Source organism: Labrus bergylta, chromosome 5, assembly GCF_963930695.1.
Source record: "Labrus bergylta chromosome 5, fLabBer1.1, whole genome shotgun sequence".
Lineage (NCBI taxonomy): Eukaryota > Metazoa > Chordata > Actinopteri > Labriformes > Labridae > Labrus > Labrus bergylta.
In genome coordinates, this window is record NC_089199.1 from 13,605,100 (window position 1) to 13,625,803 (window position 20,704).

Here is a 20,704-nt window from a genome sequence, read left to right on the forward strand (position 1 = left end):
AATGCATTTTTAAAATCGTAGCATGCCACTGATATCTTGAATGCCATCTTAAACACCTGGTGTAACTGTGTACATTTCCATAATAATAGTCCAATCGAACTGTCGACAGCTGTTCTTGAGAGTTCTAATGAATTTAATCGAGGCGCCGCCCCCATATGACTCTGCCAGCTGGCCTTGTTATTTATTTATTTATTTGTTGTGTATTGTAATTGAACTGTCAACATTGTTTTTTGTATGTATAAAGTGACCAGGTGGTAAACAAGTTTCCCTGCAGCTTTCTTATCTAATAGTGTGTAGGTGTTCATAAAAGAGCTGGGTCTTGAACTTTTTCTTAAAGGTGCAAAGGGACTCTGCAGATCGAGTGGAGTTTAGTTGTTCGTTCCACCACGGGGGTGACAGAGTGAAGGTTGGGAGTGTGGACCTGGACAAGAGTTTAGGTAAAGAGGAGCCGTTTAAGTCACTGTAAGCAAGCATCAGGGTTTTAAACTAGATCCGAGCAGTAACTGGGAGCTCGTGGGGATATGAACAGCGGAGTGACATGCTGTTTTGGGTAGGTTAAAGACCAGTTGAGCTGCTGCGCTTAGGATCATCTGCAGGGTTTTATGTGTGCTTGAAGAAAGACCTGTTAGTAAGGAGTTCCAATAGTCAATGCATGATATCACAAGAGCTGGTACCATGCAGGAGCTGTGTAGCATGCTCTGACAGGTAAGGTCTGATTTTCCTGATGTTGTACAGCGCAAATGGACATGACCAGGCTTTCATGGCCACTTGAATCTTAAATGTAGCTGGTCATCAATGATGAAACCTAGGTCCCGGGCGGCATGGAAAGACCTGTTTTTTTTACCCAGGGAAAGGCGCTTCAGATCTGTCAAGCTAGATCCATTACCTAAACTTCTCACTTATGTCAAATCATGAAAAGAATTACAGATAGATTTACTTATTATTTAGATTTTTTATTTTTATTTTATCTCCATAGCAAAGTAGATTCCGTAGAGAAAGGAGTGCTATATCAGTGTAAGGCCTATGTTTAGTATTAAACATAAGAAAAGCACAAACAAATAAGGAACTTGTCTTTTTTGATGTAGAGAAGGTTTATTATGTGCTGTGGAAAGATCGACTACTCATTAAATTGACATCTTTGAGGACAAGTGGGAAAACTTATAATTGAATTATGTGTTTTTCAGTTTGCAGAAAAAATCAAGTAAGAGTAGGTACAGAATACTTCAGTGTATATGAAGTTGAGAATGGGACACCTCAAGGTAGAGTGCGTATCCCACTATTATTCAACATTAGGTTATTGACTTCTTTTTTTTTCAAATTACACAAATTGTAGGGAAGTCATGCAGTTTGAACACATCATGATGTTTTTTATTTACCTTTGTCTAATAGTCATGTAGCAGACAGACCTTGAACACATCATAACACTGTGTCTGAAAAAACGTTACACACAGAAACCTTGCACACTGAGTCAGATGCCTTTATTTTTCTGTTACTTGCGAAAATTCGCTTGATGATCATGAGACAAAATGCCTCGTACTCACCAAGCAGTCTAAGCAGTGAATATGATTTTGTGCTTATTTCACTCCTTGAAAAAAGAAAAGAAGAAAATCAGGTCCCCTCCTGAAAACAAAACATGTGAACTCTCTAAAACCCTTTTCACACATATAGAAATCTCCTGAAAAACTCCGGAGATTTGTGATCTCCGGATGTGAACAGAAACAGCCGCATTTGTCACGTAGACTTTACCCGGAGTTTCTCCGGCCAGACCCCTAGTATTTTATCCGCAGAAAATCCGAGTGAGCTGATGTCTGAACGCGGCAGCATAGACTCCGGAGATTTCAACTCGAGCCAATAGAAAGAGAGTGACGTTTATATAGTGACTGCCTAAAGTGTCTGCAAGCGACCACTACGATCTCCGTGCACGTCATTACACGGCTGCATTATGTTTTCTGTTCGTCAGTATGTTGTTCTCCTCTCTTTTGTGGATGTTGTCATTCCATTGGATTACACATAGCATTGATATAAAAGAAAATATTCTCATTATAACGTCGTGTAGCGGACTCTGTTGCTACGGCCGCTACTTTTGCGTTGTTTATTTATGTCACGTCTTACCTCAGGAAATCCAGTGTGAGTATAAATGCTTCCAGCCTCTGGAAATATTGTCTTCAGACACATAAACTTGTCAACTGTTCTGATTTAACCCATGATATAAAAACTGCTATCATATGCCTATTCCTTATCAGTAAGGGTTGTAGAAATGTATTAATGATAAGGCCAAGTGGACGGAGATGGCTCTCTCTTATTTCAGGTAAATGATTGAAGGTTAATGCATGGCAATAAAGATCATAACTGTCCACTGTTCCCCTTGTGTATAATCAATGAATAATATTGACTAGCATGTAACAAGTATATTTTTATGAAGGTCTCACTTTTGATGAGTCGAGATGGACAACGTTGACATCTTTGTGTATGAAATCCATATATTTTGAGGAACCTGAAGAATAAAAGTACAGTCAGTACTTGTGTGATGAGGTGTTAAATAACAGTGTTCTGACCTGTGCCGGGTTATGCGCCTTACCCAATGCCATTAGTGGCTCTTATCTGATGAAATGGAGGTATAAAAGATGGTGTTGCTGCAGCAAGGGAGCAAACTTGAGCTGTGATCACCATGAGAGCGTCAACAAGTCTGAGAGTGCGCCTGCCAGTGCTGGTTCTGGTGCTGGAGGTTGTCATTTTAACTCTTTTTGCTTTGTTTGTCACTTATGATGACAATGCAAATGCCAAGTTCCAAAACAACCAGACCAACCCAATGGAGAACTCCCTGTATAGAGACTATCCCTTCTTTGCAGATGTGCAGGTGATGATCTTCGTGGGTTTCGGCTGCTTGCTGGCATTCTTTCGATTCTATGGTTTCAGTGGGATGGTCTTCAACTTTCTCACTGCTACATTTGCAATCCAGTGGGCCATCCTGATTCAAGGATTCTTCCAGTTCTACAGTGGTGGTAAAATCCATCTGGGAGTGGTTAACCTGCTGAATGCAGAGTTTGCCTGCGCTGTGGTCCTCATCTCTTTTGGAGCTGTGATCGGGAAGACCAGTCCAGTTCAGCTGCTCGTCATGGCTCTGCTAGAGGTACCGTTCTTTGCTGTGACAGAGTGGGCTGTGTTAAAATACATCAGGATCAATGATGCAGGGGGGTCTATTCTCATTCACTTGTTTGCCTGCTATTTTGGACTAGGGGTCACGTTTGTCCTGTACCGTCCCAGCCTGAACAAGGGACATCCTAATGAGATTACTAGTTACCAGTCTGACATCCTCTGTGTTTTGGGGACACTGTTCCTTTGGGTGTTCTGGCCTTCGTTCAACTCTGCACTGACCTTAAAGGGTGATGATCAACACAGAGCAGTCCTCCACACCTTTATCGGTCTAAGCTCATCCACTATGACTGCCTTTGCACTCTCTGCAGTGTTCAACAAGAGAGGCAAGCTCACAATGGCCGATATTCAGAACGTGACTTTGGCGGGTGGTGTGACAGTTGGAGCTTCTGTGGACATGATGATTTCTCCCGCAGCTGCATATGCTCTGGGCATCATGGGCTGCACTGCCTGTTTCTTTGGCTACAAATACCTGACCCCTTTCATGGCCCACAAGCTGAAGATCCAAGACCAGTGTGGTATTCATAACCTCCATGGGCTCACCGGCCTTATATCATCTACCGCAGGGATCTGTGCCATCCTTCTAGCCACGGAAGAAACCTACGGGCCCAGCATGTACCAGATCTTCTCCCACCGTGCTCCACCTTTGGGAGATCCAAAGCTGCTGGAGCTGCAGGATCTGATCCCAGGATTGAAACCTGGCCTTGGTCGTACAGCGCAGATACAAGCTCTATATCAGCTAGCAGCTATCTTCTCCACCATTGCAGCGTCAACAGTAGGCGGGTTGATCACTGGCTTTGTCATGAAGCTACCCTTCATGGCGTCCCCGTCTGATGAGGACTGCTTTGATGATGAACTTTTCTTTGACATGCCCTCTGACTTTGAGAGATCAAAGGATCTTAAGATCACTATAGACAATGATGAAAAAGAAAAAGTGAGCTCCGATACCAAAAGTTAAGCTGTCATACAGAGCCAGTTATTCTGAGTTGTTCCTGTTTGTAATTATTGTCATTGCTACTATTTCCAAAATGTAGACAGTTTTGATAGTTGTTTGATAGTGTTGTAAATGTTGGTTGATTATTACATGTGTTGAAGAGTTTGTGTCTGAAACATAAGCCAAAGGTTTACTGTTGCATTTCAAGTTTTGAACTCAAAATTGCAATTGACAGGTAAAAGTGTAAAATATGACATGTAAAGCAATGTATGGTGTTGTATTTTTTACATTCAATTTGAAATAAATCACTTTAAATTATACTGATGGGACCTTTTTATTGCTCTTTCTATTATTATTAAATATATTTCTGCATGTTTTCTCCACTAACAGAAATAATGAACATGAGCACTTACAAATCAGTAAAACATCCAATTTCTTATGGCTCAAAAACATTAATATTTTTTCAATCAACATCCTAAGGACAAGGCAACCCACAACAATACAAGAACTTAAACTCCACATTCTGTAGCACCTTGTGTACAGGGAAGTACAAAACCATCTCCTTGTTAATTGATAATCCTGAACAATGCGGATTGGATCTTTTAGATTAAGTGAATTAATTACTTTGTAATGTTAAGGAATGCATAAACCGTGATTTGAAACTTATTTTAGAATTAGTCATTTGTATTTGTCCTTCAGTTACATAACCTGGTCTTGGTGCCAAACCTAATGTGCAGTTATGTAAACTGACATTATCAGCAAGATGCTGGCTGGTCATCAACATCTGATCAGATGACAAGCCAACAAGGTTAAGAATCTGACTACCTGTTGAAGTTATTTTGGCAGGTTAATATTTAGTGATGTTGGTTCCCAACCCCAATAATACATTCTCTACTGCCTTTGAAAATCAAAGAGTGTAAAACATCAAGCATCTTGAAACCCTTTCCTTATTCTCTAAATCTCCTGCAGCCTTTTCTGGAGGTCAAGGCAGGGCTTAAACTACTCTGTGTTTCTTCAGTTAGACAGGCTGTTAAATTGTATAATATATTTGTCTTACATTTTTAGTCAGTCTAAGTTTTTCAATTAAAATTGGTGATCAAACTTCAAACAAGATTGATACTTCTACTAAATAAACATCAAGTTTTGCCTTCATTAAAGTTTATTGTGTCATTAAGGAAAGAGATGATTAGATAACGAGTGTTGGGTTGTCCAGTCAGGGTGCTGATACCCTGCTTTAAAAGGCTCTTGGTTGATTACAAAGGTTGAAGACTTGTCCACACTTTGTCTTGTATTTACAGATAGGTTAGCATCATTTTATCATGATGATAGGAGAGTCAAGGTCTATTTAGTGTCCAGGTTCATTGTATTCTGTATAAAGAGTATAACTGACAGAGTGCTGATAACATGTTGATTTGATCATCATTTCTGAAACACTGTGTTGTAAGAAATTTTCCAAATTTTCATCGGACACAAAGGATGACCTTTTTCTGATTTATTATCATTGCCTTTGAGACAGTGACCCCGACAACCTTGAAACTTTTATCAAATTTGATTTAAAAAAAAGAAGATACGTGGCTGTCTTTATTCTTTATAGATATGTAGTTGATTGTTTTGTTGCTTCTCAGTTCTGTTGCTATACAAACCCTAATCATTTTAACAGCCCTGTTAGTGATTTTGCAGGTGTCCTGAACAAGCCATCAATCATTATAAAATTGTATTATCTTCCACACTGATTAAAGCTTACTTAACTGGTTCCTCTGTCACCGTAAATACTGTTATGTAATAGAAGTACAGACCTAATGACCTGTCTTCCAAGAAGTCCAGCTCACTGATATTAGGGGACATTTAGATTTAATGTGTTAAAGCGATGAGAAAAGCTGCAGTTCACATGTAAAACAGGTATAGTCTGATCAAAGATTTACAGGCTCAACCCTTAAAAAACATAAATCAAAACTCAATAATTGTTCATGGTGAGAAGAAGAGCTGGCATGTGTAACAATGACGTTATCTAAAGAATTACATAGATTGCTTCACATATTTACTTCAGCTTTGATGTATGATTTCAGAATGACTGTGATTGCAGAGTTCACCTGCTAAAGTGGAAAAATTGGGATGCAACAACCTGAAACTTGAAACTAAATGTTTTGCTAAGAAAACCCTGTCAGCCACAAAATATAATTTAAAGCAGATTATTCTTGATATATCAAAATGTGTGGGATGGATTTCGAATTATTCATGGGTATTACTTCAGTGGAGATCATAAAAAAATAATCCCAGAGTGATTCTAGAAATATATTATCTGAATTTTATAACACCTGTAAGTTCAAGTCTCAAGTAAACAGTATGTACAACATGCTCTTTATCGTTATCACGTGATGATTGTGATTTTTAATGCAGAGACAAAGCACAAACAGTGCCATCTTGTGGCTGCAGGTCAAGTTGCACAAAAACTATTTTTGGCCTCCCACCATCAACAGTCACGCTTCTCTCAGAGATGGTTGGCGTATTCCTCCCCACTGTCTGCAAGGTGGACAGTTTTGGTGCGCTGAGTTTGTACAGAAGCATACAGATCAGACAAGGTGGACACAACATCTGTGCTGGGCTCATCCTCTTTCTCTGACTCCAGGTGCTCCTCTAAGTGAACCATGTCTGAGAACTGAATCTGAGGAGAGCTGCGGCCAGACTGCAGCCTGGGAGGCTTCAGGGTCAGGTTGGCATAGCAGTCCTGAATTTTGGATTGGCAGGAGAGACAAAAAACAATTATGTAAGCTCTTTACACAATTTATAGAGAATTGGTTGTTGTAAATAATTTTTGCAAAATAATCAAAAGTAGGTCTAACCAAAAAACACATCAGTATTTGCATTCACTCACAACTGCTTCTTTTCCTGAATCTTTCAAAACGGTTAGGCATGTAAGTTAACTTTTACAGGTAACATGTAAGTCTGTGTTCAGGGGTTTAAAGACCCTACCTGTGAGTCAGAGTTGACTCTCCGTAGAGGATCAGTCTCGGTGAACAAAGCCGTGTCTGTGGAAAACAACATAACACTGTCAGCAGACACAGAGAAACGCACAGAGAGATACACAAAGGTGTAAATAAAAAGAACACAGCACTAACTTGTCTGCATGTGGCCTAAGTTTCCATAAATAGGATTGTCTTCCATCTGCCTTGCCCCCCTTCTAAAATTAAATGGAGAAGATATATAATTTTCAGTTTGGCAATGACTCCTAAAAGTGTAGAACATCACAGATGATGTTATTTTAAAGACAGTGAATACAGAAAATACATTTCTACATACCTCTGTCTCTTCATTGGTTGGCATCTCCATTTTCCTGTTGTAAAATTAATCAAAAGAATATCCATCAAAAGTTACAGTATATGATTAGGTTTTCTCTTCTTTTAGAGTAAATTATTTATTTACCTGAACAACATTTTGATACACAGCAAAATATATTCAAACAGAGTGAGAGGAGCAGACATATGCTGATGGTCCCGAGCAGCCATATCAGATGATGCTGCACACAGAAAAAGCCCCATCCTAAAGAAAGAGAGAACATGTTTATACTGTTCATTAAAGAAATTACAGATACCTAAGAGACAATCTTTAAAAACACAATGCAGATCTCCAGGCATAGGAGTGAAAGATTTAGTCTAATAGGAAATGTTTGTCACCTACACAGTGAGGTTAAGGCTAACCACCAACTCTCACATTAAAACCAAGTTCAATTTAGAAACAAGAACAAGGGGCAGTTTATTTTTAGAGCACATTTCATACATAGAGCCTGTTTAAATGAATAGTAATTACACTACATAAAAGACCCTGATACATCTTAAAATACTAAGCTAAGTGAAAAGTTTGTGAAGAAAGTAAATCGGACAAACAGATTTGCTCTGCTGCTTTGCTCAGTTTTCTGCAGAACAAGATGTGGTTTTACTGCAGTCATGCACATGCAAACTCACTCTGTGCACAGTAGAGTCTATTTATGTTGCAAACAAAAATTCATCAGCAAACCATTGGATGCATTTCCTCTTTTAAAATGTATACAAAGCCTAATTGAGACCAAATAAGTGTGGGCTACCCTGACTTCACTGCATTACAGTACAACACTCAATCTACCCAGTCAGAGTTTACTACAAGACATCAAATGGAAAAAAATATATCTTATAGTTTGGCATTCAATACATTTTCAGCAGAATTCAGTGCTCTTGCACCGCTTGTACAAATATCAACATTTCACTTGTTTGTGTCTTGTTTACAAGAAAAAAACAGAGTATATATACAGCACAAAGGTTTAGGAATGACTATTTTGTATATGCTATACCAGAGTGAGAAGCATCTCCAATTCATTATGACTACCACCAAGATAATAAAATACATCCACAGTAGTAGTGGTCATCACAATGTGAAACGCCTTCTGTCTGAGAAATTGCAGATCACCTTCAGGAAGTAGCAGCACCTTAAAATACACACAACATGATGCCAAACATGCCTCTACAGTAAGTGTGCTTCACTCACTGTAATTATTTAGTGGCAGTTTCATCTGAGAGTTTGGGAAAGGAATAAATTATATCTCATTGTTACCATGGCAGCATTACAAACGAGTTTTAATAGTTGTGGTTAGTAATGACTTTTGTATCAGTTACAAAGGTTCAAGAGTTGTCACAGATTGTAAACATTACATGACGATTGCAACAATGCATGGAGAATAAGAATTCAGCTGCAGATGTTTACTTGTTAAAAAAATAAAATAATAGTAATTAAGAATTCTTCAGGATTAAATTGGACCTTTGCACTTCCTTAATTTGTATGTTCCTCAAAAGAAAATGGAAAAGTCACACTCTTGCGCAGTCCTGTTTATTTATTTATTTTTTAAATCAGTTCGCTGTCCACACAAACTAGTTGGACAAATTTGGCCCATGGATATATTTGTCTTTTGGCCTCGTTCACACATGTTTTTAAGCATTATAATTAAATGTATAAATGTATTCCTACATTTATTCTGTACACAGGGCTGTGACCCCGAGTTGTGGCCAGGGGTGGCATGGGTCCCCATTGAAATCTGATTGCATGAAGGTGGTAGTTGTGTCTATCAATTAAATGTTTCTTATGAAACCATGATTATTATTTATGTTGTACCATCGAATCTACTGATGAATTCAGACCCTTACTCACTCACTCACTCATTCAATAAAATAAAGAAAATAAATCTGATTGCAATAATTTATTATATTCAACTACATTTATTTACACAGAGTTTTAACAAGTTGCTGGTACTCTTGCTCTCATAATCAAGTACATTTCCTTTGTTAGTACTTAAAATTGTGACCTTGAACATACATCTTATGTTTGAGTTCATGAAGAATTAAGCTTCGAAGATTATGCAAGTAAAAAAGACTAAAACAAATATTGCATCAATAAGTTACATTAATGTTAGTAGCCAAAGTGGATATAATTAGTGAAGACAGAAGGGGTTAATAAATGCTTTTCATTCCTCCTTTTGGTCAAAACTGCTGTTAACTGAGTTTGAAAATAAAATTGTATAAACTTCAAAATCTAAACACCATAAAAAAATAACCGTAGAGCTCACTATAAGAGGCTCCATTTTCCAACAGTGATCTTAAACGAATAATCAAAAATATCCAATAGCTAGTTTTTACAACAAATCACTAAATTACCATTGGTTTCTGATATCCTAACTGTACTCTGTTGTTTTAACAGAGTTAGTTACAAAAGTAGACGATTAACTGACCAAGAATCTGAGTATATTAACTTACATTAACTCTTGACTCAGTTTTAGTTTGTGGACTCAGCTCTTCAATCATCTTTTAAACCTGTGTCGAAATAGTACTTGGATTATAAATTTGCTCAGCGTTATATTTGAGCAGCTGTGATAAGTCAGACTCTTTCATCCTGTCAGTGATTAAAGGGTTACTCTTAATCATAATTACTGAGCATGTGATATCTCTTAAAAGCGAATTTCATGAATGCCTTTTCCATCTCACATCAACCCCACACGTCAACAATAATCACATTCATAATCATCAACCCTCACATTTAGATCCTATATCTGCAGTGACTTACCACTGGTTGTAGCATTACAACAGTCTGCCATGTCAGTGAAGCTCTTTCTCTTTCTATACAGTTGATATGATAAACCAGAACACAGCCTGTTACACGTTTCTGCTCATACTTTGTGATGCAAAGAGACAAGGCTGTTGTTCTTTAAGAATTGCTTACACCCTACAGGATGTGCCTTCATGCAGAAAACCACAAACCTTTTCAGAAACAGCAACAAGGAAGCAGGCAGTGTGAATTTCTCTGACACTAAAGTGACAAGATTAGGCAGTATTGGCAAAGATCACACATTTTGTTGAATTAATGCGACCAGTTTTCACTGAGATCATGAAGATATTTCCTTTCAGTAGCTTTAAGAATACAAAAAAAGGAACATTTCAAATTGAAAAACCAAGATGTGTTTCAATGTCAGATATTATCAATAGACAAAACAAAGGTAAACGGTGACGTTCCCTTTTCACTGTCAGGAATTTGTGTGTCAAATTGAAAATGACGTCCAAACTGATCACTTCAATTCAATAATACATTTTATGTTATCCCTGGTTTACAGATCTTGTTATACAACTTTAACTTTGGCTGTGAGCTGCTTGGTGAAACAGTGACAATGACCTTTCTTCAGTGTGAGGTAAAAAAAAAATCATGGTAGCTCCTCTAACGTTCAATGAAGGATAGTGTTGATTAACTTTTTCTTTATCTTGACGACATCATGGATTGGAAAGTACCTATCTCTCTGTTTCTGTCTTTGTCTCTCTCTCTGCATGGCTAGACATGGTAAACCTCAGCTTCAGCCTGGAACTTTGGATACTTGCTTTTAAAATTGAGAGCTTAAAAATGCAGACTTCCTCAGGAATAATAGAGCCAACAATGACCAAATTACTAATTTTCACAAGTTGTGCCTAAAACCTAGTTCTTAACCTCTTTGTATACCTAATTTTTTTCATCAGCCTAACTTTGGCGCATCAGTCCATCAAATCTCTAATATGTCTGTGTCATAAAAAGAAGAAATGTCAGCCTTCTCGTGCGGTGAATCCATTTTCTGTCAAGCGAATTATGTTTCCTGCCATTGCCTGCACCAATTTATAAGGATTAACAGTGCTGTGAGTGTGCACAGGGCATATACTTACAGGTATGACGATATGCATTTTGTTTTAGTAACAAAGTTTTAGTTAACTAAATCTGAAATGCAAAAGAGAGATCAATTTAAATGATTGTAAGCATTGCAGTTATAAGAATTTCAGCTAAAAAATGTATAGAAGGCTCTGTCAAGACACCCCCCCCCACACACACACACACACACACACACACACACACACACACACACACACACACACACACACACACACACACAGTGATTACCATGATTAGACCTGTTCTCAGGAATATGTGGGTGTGGACAAGTTTCTTTGATTGACAGCTTCACTACTCTGTTAAATTTGTAGAACACATTTGGGTAGGGTGACTTCTTGACCTGTTATCATACTTATTGATTCTTTGAACACCTGTGTGGGATTTGAAAATTAATAAATTACACACTGTTCAGAAAAGACCAAAACATAATCCTACTCATTGTCTAAGTTTAATTTATTTTAAAAGTTGGCTTTAAAAAATGTTTTTAATTAAAAATAAAGAAAAGTAGATCACTGGTTTTGTGAGAATGATCCAGCTGGCAGAATTGGCTGAAGAATCCAGGGTGGGGATCCCCTGCAACTCAAACCGCCTCCCTCTTCATCATATCCTTTGCATAGCAAAAACAAAACAAAAGCATATTCTTGATCAGCTGTCACCTTTCTTTACAAAATTAATAGAAACAAACAAAGTCTGCAAACCATACATTTCTCTACCTAGATAATATTCGCTAAAACGTATCTCTGACGCAGTTTCAAATGATAATGTCCTTGCATGTTTCCTTAAATAAACAAACTTAAAGCAAAGGACACAACAATCACTTTTAAGAAATAATATTCATACTACACTACATGGATGGCTAAATAAATTCGTAGTTATTTGGAACAAACTGACTCACTTAGCCTACTATTTACTCCATTTTAAAATAATTTGCGATTTCGTATTTTTTTTGACACCCTGTATGTAGGCCAATTTACAGTCTATGGTAGCCTACTGTAGGCTACTTACCTTTGTAAATGTCTGGGTGGCAGTATCTCAGTCTGTAGGGACTTGGGTTGGGAACCGGAGGGTCACTGGCTCAAGTCCTGGTGCGGACCAAATATGGAAGTTGGTCTGGTAGCTGGAGAGGTGCCAGATCACCTCCTGAGCCCGCTCCCCTCCACCAGCTCAGGAGCGCCCGCTGTGACGTCACTCTGACAGCTCTGCGTTAGTGCATGTCCATAGGATCCTGTTTGTGCATGTGTGTGTATATTTCAGCCTATGTGTGTGTTGCATGACTTACAGAGTGTAAAAACTGAAATAAAGGTAAATCTTAATCTTTGCATGAGCCGAGGGGGCGTGACGAGAGAGCTTCAGTCCTCCACCTGTGAGCAAAAGCAGCAGACTTTGTCCTCCGGGTATTCGCCTAAAAGTATTCGTTAGCACTAAATAATAAGTCTAAATGGGAACCTTTACCAGCTATCATACGTCTATAATGTGTAGTAAGTGTAACGACTAAGTGTAACCCCCCCCCCACTCCCCGGTAACACCTCCTGGGACTTTAAATCCGTCGGACCTGCCCAGACATAGGCTACCTACTACGGGGCGGTCCTTGTCCCTCTTCTCCCGCCCCTTGCTCCGCTTCTGCCCTCTTTTCTCCTGAACGCTGATGTGTTACTAACTCCAGTGTTAACTCTGACAAAATGTTCAATTTCGGACCAAAATTGTTGCTGCTTTTCCTCCTGGCTTTCCCCTGTGGATTAGTATCCATCGGTGAGTGCATTTCTTTCTTTGTTGGAGGACGTTTTTCTCCTCGTCTCACTTGGGCTGATAAAACAGTTTTTACACACAGACGAACTTATTGACGTGGCACAGTCTCAGAGCTCCTCCAGCAGATGTTAGTCTGTAACAACACTTTGATAACTTCAACATATGGAAGTTCAAAGAATGATTTGACTCATGGTTTTGAAAGTAGGCTAGTTTGTATCTATTTTCTCTTTCTCTCGTAAAATGAATGAAACCGTCCACCGTCAGCTTCGCTCGTTACTAAAAAATATGAATTTTGATCATTAAAATGAAGTAAAGTGTCACTTTATGAGCTTTAAACATCATCTTAAAGAAAGTTAAATCACTGTGATGTAGCAACAGGTAACAGCTACTGGGACACGTCACCATAGATAAGATGTTACCTTGTGTTTGTTTGTCTTAGTTAGGCTATATTTGTGTTATATTTACCGCAAACAGGACACTTATTTTAAACATGGACTGATGTTGTTTTGCTCTTTTTAATTTTGTCCTGGAAACAAAGTGGTCGGTTAGTCTGCACACAGTGGAAATACCTGGCAATAAAAGAAAGTGTCATCATATGTGAAAAATGGCCTAACCATTCATTTCAAACTGCATTATTGCTTCTACCAAATAATTATCTTACACATAACTCAAAGACATTGTTACCTTATGGATCTTTGCTTTAAGAGTTTGCTAAACAATATTGTGCCCAATAGGTGTGTAGTATTAATACTTCTAACAAAATAAGTGTTTCATTTCTTCTCAACACTTTGATAACTTATTGTTTGTGTACCCTTAAGTATTGTGGATAAGCATCCATCGGATATTTCGCTCATTAAAAAAGATCCAATGTTTCTAAATGATAGTTTTTTATTAAACTAAATCAGTAATATAATGTCCAAACCAAAGTACTGTATGGTATAATCTTTTTTTTCAATACAACATCAGCCATATTATATTCCATCATCCTTTTAACACTGAAATGTACAACAATATGTGGTATACACCTCTGTGTCTCTTGTCCCACACAGGCCAGGTCTCAGCAGACTCGGACTCTGCCGAGGACGTTGCCGAGGACACAGATGCTGCAGTGGATGAGGAGGAAGATGATGAAGAAGAGGTGCTTGTTGAGGAAGATCAGATGCAACCCACGGTATGTATGTTTGAATCGCACAGCAGCTTATAAAACCATAGATTCATATGCAGATGATCAAGTAACAATGTTATCTTGTGCTCCTTGTCAGGAGGGAGAAGAAGATGACACTGAGGAAGGAGCAGATAAACAGATAATGTCCCACCCTGATGCTGACACAACCATCATGTTCATGACAGGAGAAGGTCTGTTTCTTTCAGAGAGATTCACAGCATTGTCGCTCAGCAATATTTGTCGTTATGTCTTTTCATTAGATCTCATGGCTTATACTTAATCACATTATTTTGTCATTTATTTGTTCTTTTAATACATTTAGAGTTTCCTGCCAATGAAATTGTGAGGTTCCTGGTGGGTTTCACCAACAAGGGAAGTCAGGACTTCTCCGTTCAGTCGCTGGAGGCCTCCTTCCGCTACCCCCAAGACTTCCAGTTCTACATTCAGAATGTAAGCTTGATCTGATACTGCTTAGAAATGTTTTTTGATCAAAAAGTTGTTTTATTTCTTCGGCTAAAACAATTCTCCCTTACATTCTACAGTCGAAACTGTGTCCATAGAAACTATCAACTTTGAAGGCCTTATTTGTTACTCGTGCTAAACTTTGAAGATTTCCTTTGTTTATACTTCTATATTTTCCTATTCACTTTTTTCCCATTCTTTTTGTTGTCACAGTAAACAAGCTGATGTACTTTAATGATGCATGTTGTTTGTTTTGTATAGTTCACAGCTTTGCCTCTGAACACTGTAGTCAAGCCAGAGTCTCAGGCCTCCTTCGAGTACTCCTTCATCCCAGCCCAGCCAATGGCAGGTCGTCCATTCGGTCTCGTCATCCTCCTCAACTATCTTGACACAGAGGTAAAGAAAAGATGTCATTATAAAACGGTTGTTTGTGGTGGTGACTAGTGTTTGAGGTTTAGTCAGAATGGGGTTATTAGAAAAAGGACAGGGACAATGTTAGCTGCTAACTGAGAAGATGTAAAACAGGAAGGTTTGTCACTGCCACCTCAGATTCTGAAGATGAATACCTGGTGAAGCAATTCTGTTTTTCTATCTCTTCATATACCAGCTGCATCCATTACAGACTCAAGGTCCAGATTAAAGACACCACAATACATACACATTTACAAAAGCACAATAAAAGTTCCTTATTTATAACTAATATACAAATAACTAATATTCAAAGTAGCATGGAGAGTATTGACTCGCGCAGTCACACACATCTCACTTGCACTGCACCATCTAGCTTTAGTAATATTATATTCAAAGCATCATTATAGGCTACTTGAAGTCTCTACATTCTTGCTTTCTTATAGTTTGTCCATCCTGTAAGTGTGCCGTATACAGAGGTTTACAATACGCTGTAAATAGAGACATCTTTAAAACATCCGGCCACAAACTAAGGCTGCAATCAAGGATGTTTGCTTTTTCAAACATCTTGCAGCATTTCATTTATACATCATCATCATCAGTCATTTTTTTCAGTGATGAAATTACCAAGATATTTGAATTTATCTTGACAGTCAAAATCATGGTTCACCAGTTTAACAGCAGGAAAGTTCAGTGTCTGTTCCTCTTTAATGCGACATATCATACAGCACTCTTACTGACGTTATATATTATATCATGGTGCGCACAATGAACAGATCATACAGTCAGCAGCTGCTGGAGCACAGCCCTTCTTGGACTGAAAACAGCCAGGTCATCTGCATACATTAGATGGTTCACTTGACTGTTACCAATCCTGCTAACAGTATTACAGGCTTTCACCTGCTTGGACAGATCATCAGTATACAAATTAAAAAGAACAGGGGGCACAATTCCCCATAGTCTAACACCATTAGTTACACCAAACAGGGCTGACACACCATGGTCTGATTTAACCTGCATTGTCTGGTGGGTGAACTAGTAAGCCAAGATTCTCAAAGTGTGTTGGGCACTCCTCTTTCAGTCATTCTAACAAACAGCTTCTTATGATTAAAAGCTTTGGATGCATCTGAATATTAGACAAAAAACCCTTCTCGTATCACCATTGTCAAATCCTTAAGTACAGGCTATTAAGCTTGGACAACTTCCCGAATTTAAAAACTGCCAGTCCTACATGGGCTGGCTCCACTTCCACTAAATGATTACATCAAACAGAAAGCTATCAGTGACTCTTCAACTAGACCCACTGTTAGAGGTGACTGTGAGGTTCTCCTCAGACAATCCACGTTTGATCAAAAATGTCTTGTTGTTCCAAGGAGCACATTATAGAACAGCTTACCACTCTCAGTCAGAAAATGCTTCAGCTTTGCCACTGTCAAGGGTCATCACAAACCAGACCTGTGACCATGTCTAGCCATCTTACACTTTACTTTAAACTGTATTTCAGACCCATAAATCCAAGTAATCATAAAAAAGCACAAGAAATATAAACACAGGACATAATCTATTTCTAATTTAGTGCACATACATACAGTTATGTATGTACATATACATGTCTGTATATGCAAATTATATGCAATAATGCTATGTGCATTTACACTAGCACTTTAAAGTTACTGGCTCAAGGGCAAATTTGCAATTTACATCACTCCCCTATAATCATGTGCAATACTCTGAAGGTCACTTTATCTAGGTTTGTTCTAAAAAAAAAAGCCATTTTATTATGGCTGTATGAATGAGTCCCTGTAAACTAATGTACAGTTAATGTTGTTGTCTAGGCAATATTTGTTGTTTGATTTTTGCTTGTCATTATGGTTACACATAAATATGTATATGTGTGTACCACCAACCTGCCAAGGGACTACAGATGGAAATTAGCCAATGGCTACAATCTGGAATATTTACATTTTACATATTTACATATTTATGTTCATTAATGGGAAATGTGCATATTCATAAAATAATAATATAATAAAACATATAGGAACTGACAAGTTCTGACCTCTTTACCTGTTTACAATTTCCTTTAGGGTGTATAAGCACAAGTCTGTGCCTTGATTAGCTTTAAACCCAAACAGGTTGTCTGAAGAGTTCATTTATTTATTTAATCGTTAAAGCAGAGTCCTTCTAAGACTTTTGTTAGTATGCTGGCTAAAGCTATGGGCCTTTAGTTATCTACGCTTCAGATTTACCAGCCTTGTCTTTGATGACTGCATTTAACAGACAACATTGAGTCAGGTAATAGCTCATGAATCATGACAGAGGTAAAACAAATTGAAAGAAGAGGAGCTAACATCTGAACTGTATATTTAAGGTGTTCAGCAGTAATATGGTATAAGCCACTTGCTTTGAATTTGACAGCTTCTTTATATCTTAAATCACTTCATGTAAATGTAACCAAATTGAAGCATCACTCTCCACATTCCCTGCTTTATATGCCCAACTTTTGATACTTAAATAATAAACTATAATGCTGTGGTCATTACTCAATATTTTCTGTTCCAGAAACACCTTTTACAGTTCATTGTAGAAACGTTTTACAGTTGATAAGAACTCTAACTTCCTTCCAGAAACCAGTGGGATTTTTCCCTACAGTTTCTTGACTGGACTCGGACCTCTTTGGCCTGCTCATTTTTACAAATGAAACTGATGGCATACATATATCTTGCGTCAGTCAGCTTTCCTCGTTCATTCTTGTGTAATGGCTCTATTGGTGGCACCAAGCTCTTTTTCTGACTGTTATCATTTCCATTAACATTAAACTGAGCACATTTTCTTCATTGTGTTTTGTGTCTTTCTTCAGGGTGCCGTGTTCCAGACTGCGATTTACAACCAGACTGTCACCATCATTGAGCGCGAAGAGGGACTGGACGGAGAAACGTAAGACTCGCTTCTATTCACTCCAATTTCCTTTTGTTGTTCTGTCCTATTATGCACAATACTTCAACGTTTCAAGCCAACACTTTTTATGCAACTCAAATAAAATCAAGGAAAACTGTAAGCTTTAGTGTGGCACAGTAGGCATTTTGGTTGTGTATTAAACCAGTTTTTGAGTTTCACTTTTATGTTTTGACTGAATAATTTAGCCCTCCTACTGCTCACTTGCCTTGTCCCTTGAGGGTACAACAAGCCTGCTTCACAATTGCAGCTCTCCCTGTTGCTTTCAGCACATGTAGGAACCTGTAAAAAAAAGGTGTGAAATTGGCACAAAGAAATCACTCGTCAGAATTGTGTGGCTGGTGCAAGATGCAGATTCTGTCACCAACAAATTGAACAAGAATGAGAAAATGTTTTCCATCGAGAAATCTTTTATCATGAGATAAGATCATGTTAAAGCTGCAGATAATTGAGGGTCGCTTTATGGATCAGTTATTTTGTATTAAATCAAACATCTCGGTTGCTGCCAATATTTTAGTTATTTGAGTGCAACAGCATAGAGCACAGATAGCATCAAATGGTCTGAATGTACTGTATTTAGTATAACTTGAGTCATCTTAAAATTTAATTTTTTAATTGTCTTCAGTCATCCAGAAGTCCTAGGTCACTTATAGAGTTTGGTATGTTAAGCCACAGCGGTATTTGGGACTCTTTTAGTGATTTCAGCTCAGTTGATGAATTGATTTTGTTTTCCTGCAGGATGTTCATGTACATCTTCTTGGTTGGACTGGTGGTCCTGATGCTGTTTGGGATGTACCAGGTCCTGGAGACACGGACGGTATGTATGTCCTCTATCAGCTTGTCTATATCTGTCCCATTGAGGAAATATCTTCGAATATGGTACAAATGTCGACTTAGGCCCAACGATGGTCTGATAGAATGTGGTGGTTGAATGTCACTGTGACATCTAAAAAAAAAGAAAGAAATGGTTTTGGCCTTAACTCACACACTTGCTTTGAGACAGTACCACAAAAGATTAGACATTTCAATATAAGGGCAAAATAATTAAGTGATGACATATTTCACCTCAAAGGTCAGATTCACTGGGAAATCAGAATGTCTAGTAAAAGCTATTTTCTGGATATCATTTTCGTCCCATTCTGTGAACTTGACATCCCAGGAACACTTTGAGGGAATTTCTTAACATTGCCTGTTTTTACCAGTAAACACAACAGCCGTTACTGAATAAAGTTCCCTTTTCAAAGGGATGTGGCATCAACCCTGTCAATACATCATTCTGCCAAAACCTTACGTCATTACATTTAAAACTAAGCAAGCAAAGGGTTTAAAAATAGGTCATAACGTCTTGTTGTCTTTCTTTCTTTTTCAGAAAAAGAGACTCTCAGTGAAAATAGAGAAGGGAACTGGTGGGATAAGCGATGTTGACATCAGCTGGATTCCTCAGGAGACTCTCAATGTCATGAGTATGTTCATTTTTTATAGTTGATCAGACTAAACTAAACTGTTGTTTAAAAGGTAGTCTTTGTTCATTTTAATATGTCTTTTCATGATTATTAAGCAAAAACCCATCTGATCTTTATGTGCTCTCTCACAGACAAGGCTTCCCCTAAAGCATCTCCACGGAAACGAACCAACAGGGCTGCCGGAGCAGATCAATAAAAACTGCTCATTTCCATCCATCATCATACTGTCCATCAGGCTTTCAACGCTCATTTCCTCGCCACACTAACCTAATTGCCTTCCACAAAGGAACAACATTTCTGGAATGCAATTTCTGTTCCGAGCAGAGACGTTTGTTCTGTCTGCTGCTCTGCTGGTACGACGACCAGAGAGCATCCTGAACTCTGCTGCTCTGATCAGAGCATCAGACACTAACAGGACTAAACTATAGTTCTTCATAAGGGAACATTTCTATCAGTGTGTCTATGTGAAAAACGATAAGCCTAAAACTCAAACGTTCTTTTAATGGAAATTTAAAGGGATATAATAGGGTAAACACTTCTCCCCAGTGTTGAGGATTTTATAACTTCTGATGATTTACATTTCATATCTTAAATTTTGATAAATACCCCTCCCCTCTATCACGTTCCTTGTTTAAACTCTTTTTTTGCGATGCCCTGAAAAGACTTGATGTCAAGAACAAATAGACGCAATTGATAAAAAAAATCTTTCCAACTGGTGACGCTCCTGTTTCAACATCTGGTCATATATGGTCTGAGTTTTGTATTTAAATGTTGTTTGTTAACGGGGCAATGGCAGCTGCAAATACAATGAACATTCAAACAGTATTCTTAGGAGGTTTTCTACAGGTCAGTACACCTGCTTTATCACCTGACTGTTGTGAGAGTCTCAGGGGAGAATTTCAGTCACTAAGTGTCATTGATGCAATATTTCTGGTTGCATAGTATTGTTTGAGAAAAAACACTTTTAAAATGCAATAAAAGAGTGAACAAAGTGTATTGCTTCCTTTTGTTTGCTCTCTATTCTTAAGTTATTACACTTTTATTATTATGGGATCAAACATAATGTTGTTGTCTTTGACATTCTAAGAACTTTGTGCATTAATATTTTTAACTACTGCCAAAACTAATAATTATACCCGTTTATTAACCTGGCCTGTCCACGGTTACCCGGCTGCTCACCAACACAGTTCCCATGGTGATGTCATCAGATGTCTG

The 20,704-nt window shown here is 38.1% G+C and overlaps 2 protein-coding genes and 1 pseudogene across 3 annotated transcripts; 2 read left to right on the forward strand and 1 right to left on the reverse strand.

Moving 5' to 3' along the window:
• The first annotated feature begins 2,636 nt into the window (after positions 1–2,636).
• Positions 2,637–4,407, forward strand: LOC109990341 (ammonium transporter Rh type B pseudogene; annotated as a pseudogene).
• A 1,514-nt stretch (positions 4,408–5,921) lies between these two features.
• On the reverse strand, positions 5,922–12,758 carry LOC136179230 (signaling threshold-regulating transmembrane adapter 1-like). Of its 2 annotated transcripts, XM_065954884.1 has the most exons (7): positions 12,296–12,758; positions 11,804–11,897; positions 7,508–7,624; positions 7,385–7,418; positions 7,204–7,265; positions 7,058–7,113; positions 5,922–6,812 (listed from the first exon to the last, which is right to left on the reverse strand). In XM_065954884.1, exons 4-7 carry the CDS (start codon positions 7,396–7,398, stop codon positions 6,576–6,578), a joined length of 369 nt encoding a protein of 122 aa, XP_065810956.1. In that variant the 5' UTR covers positions 7,399–7,418; positions 7,508–7,624; positions 11,804–11,897; positions 12,296–12,758; the 3' UTR covers positions 5,922–6,575. The 2 variants fall into 2 exon arrangements, with proteins under 2 accessions (XP_065810956.1, XP_065810955.1); XM_065954883.1 differs by lacking the exons at positions 11,804–11,897; positions 12,296–12,758 and adding an exon at positions 10,169–11,413.
• Positions 12,759–12,880: 122 nt separating this feature from the next.
• LOC109990315 (translocon-associated protein subunit alpha) lies at positions 12,881–20,481 on the forward strand. The gene is made up of 9 exons (XM_020642407.3): positions 12,881–13,039; positions 14,086–14,207; positions 14,299–14,392; positions 14,524–14,651; positions 14,925–15,059; positions 17,932–18,008; positions 18,765–18,843; positions 19,396–19,489; positions 19,621–20,481. The coding sequence occupies exons 1-9, from the start codon at positions 12,970–12,972 to the stop codon at positions 19,683–19,685; spliced, it is 864 nt and encodes a 287-aa protein (XP_020498063.2). The 5' UTR covers positions 12,881–12,969; the 3' UTR covers positions 19,686–20,481.
• The last annotated feature ends 223 nt before the right edge of the window (positions 20,482–20,704 follow it).

Bases quoted from the DNA above. Each gene is read 5' to 3' on its own strand.
- LOC136179230 (XM_065954883.1), bottom strand. From the start codon at position 10,199: ATGGCAGACTGTTGTAATGCTACAACCAGTG. The intron at 7,625-10,168 runs GTAAGTCACTGC...CTCTTTCTTTAG, and splicing joins TTGTAATGCTACAACCAGTG to GATGGGGCTTTTTCTGTGTG. The intron at 7,419-7,507 runs GTAAATAAATAA...ATTTTACAACAG, and splicing joins TGTATCAAAATGTTGTTCAG to GAAAATGGAGATGCCAACCA.
- LOC109990315 (XM_020642407.3), top strand. From the start codon at position 12,970: ATGTTCAATTTCGGACCAAAATTGTTGCTGCTTTTCCTCCTGGCTTTC. The intron at 14,652-14,924 runs GTAAGCTTGATC...TGTTTTGTATAG, and splicing joins TCCAGTTCTACATTCAGAAT to TTCACAGCTTTGCCTCTGAA. The intron at 19,490-19,620 runs GTATGTTCATTT...GCTCTCTCACAG, and splicing joins GGAGACTCTCAATGTCATGA to ACAAGGCTTCCCCTAAAGCA.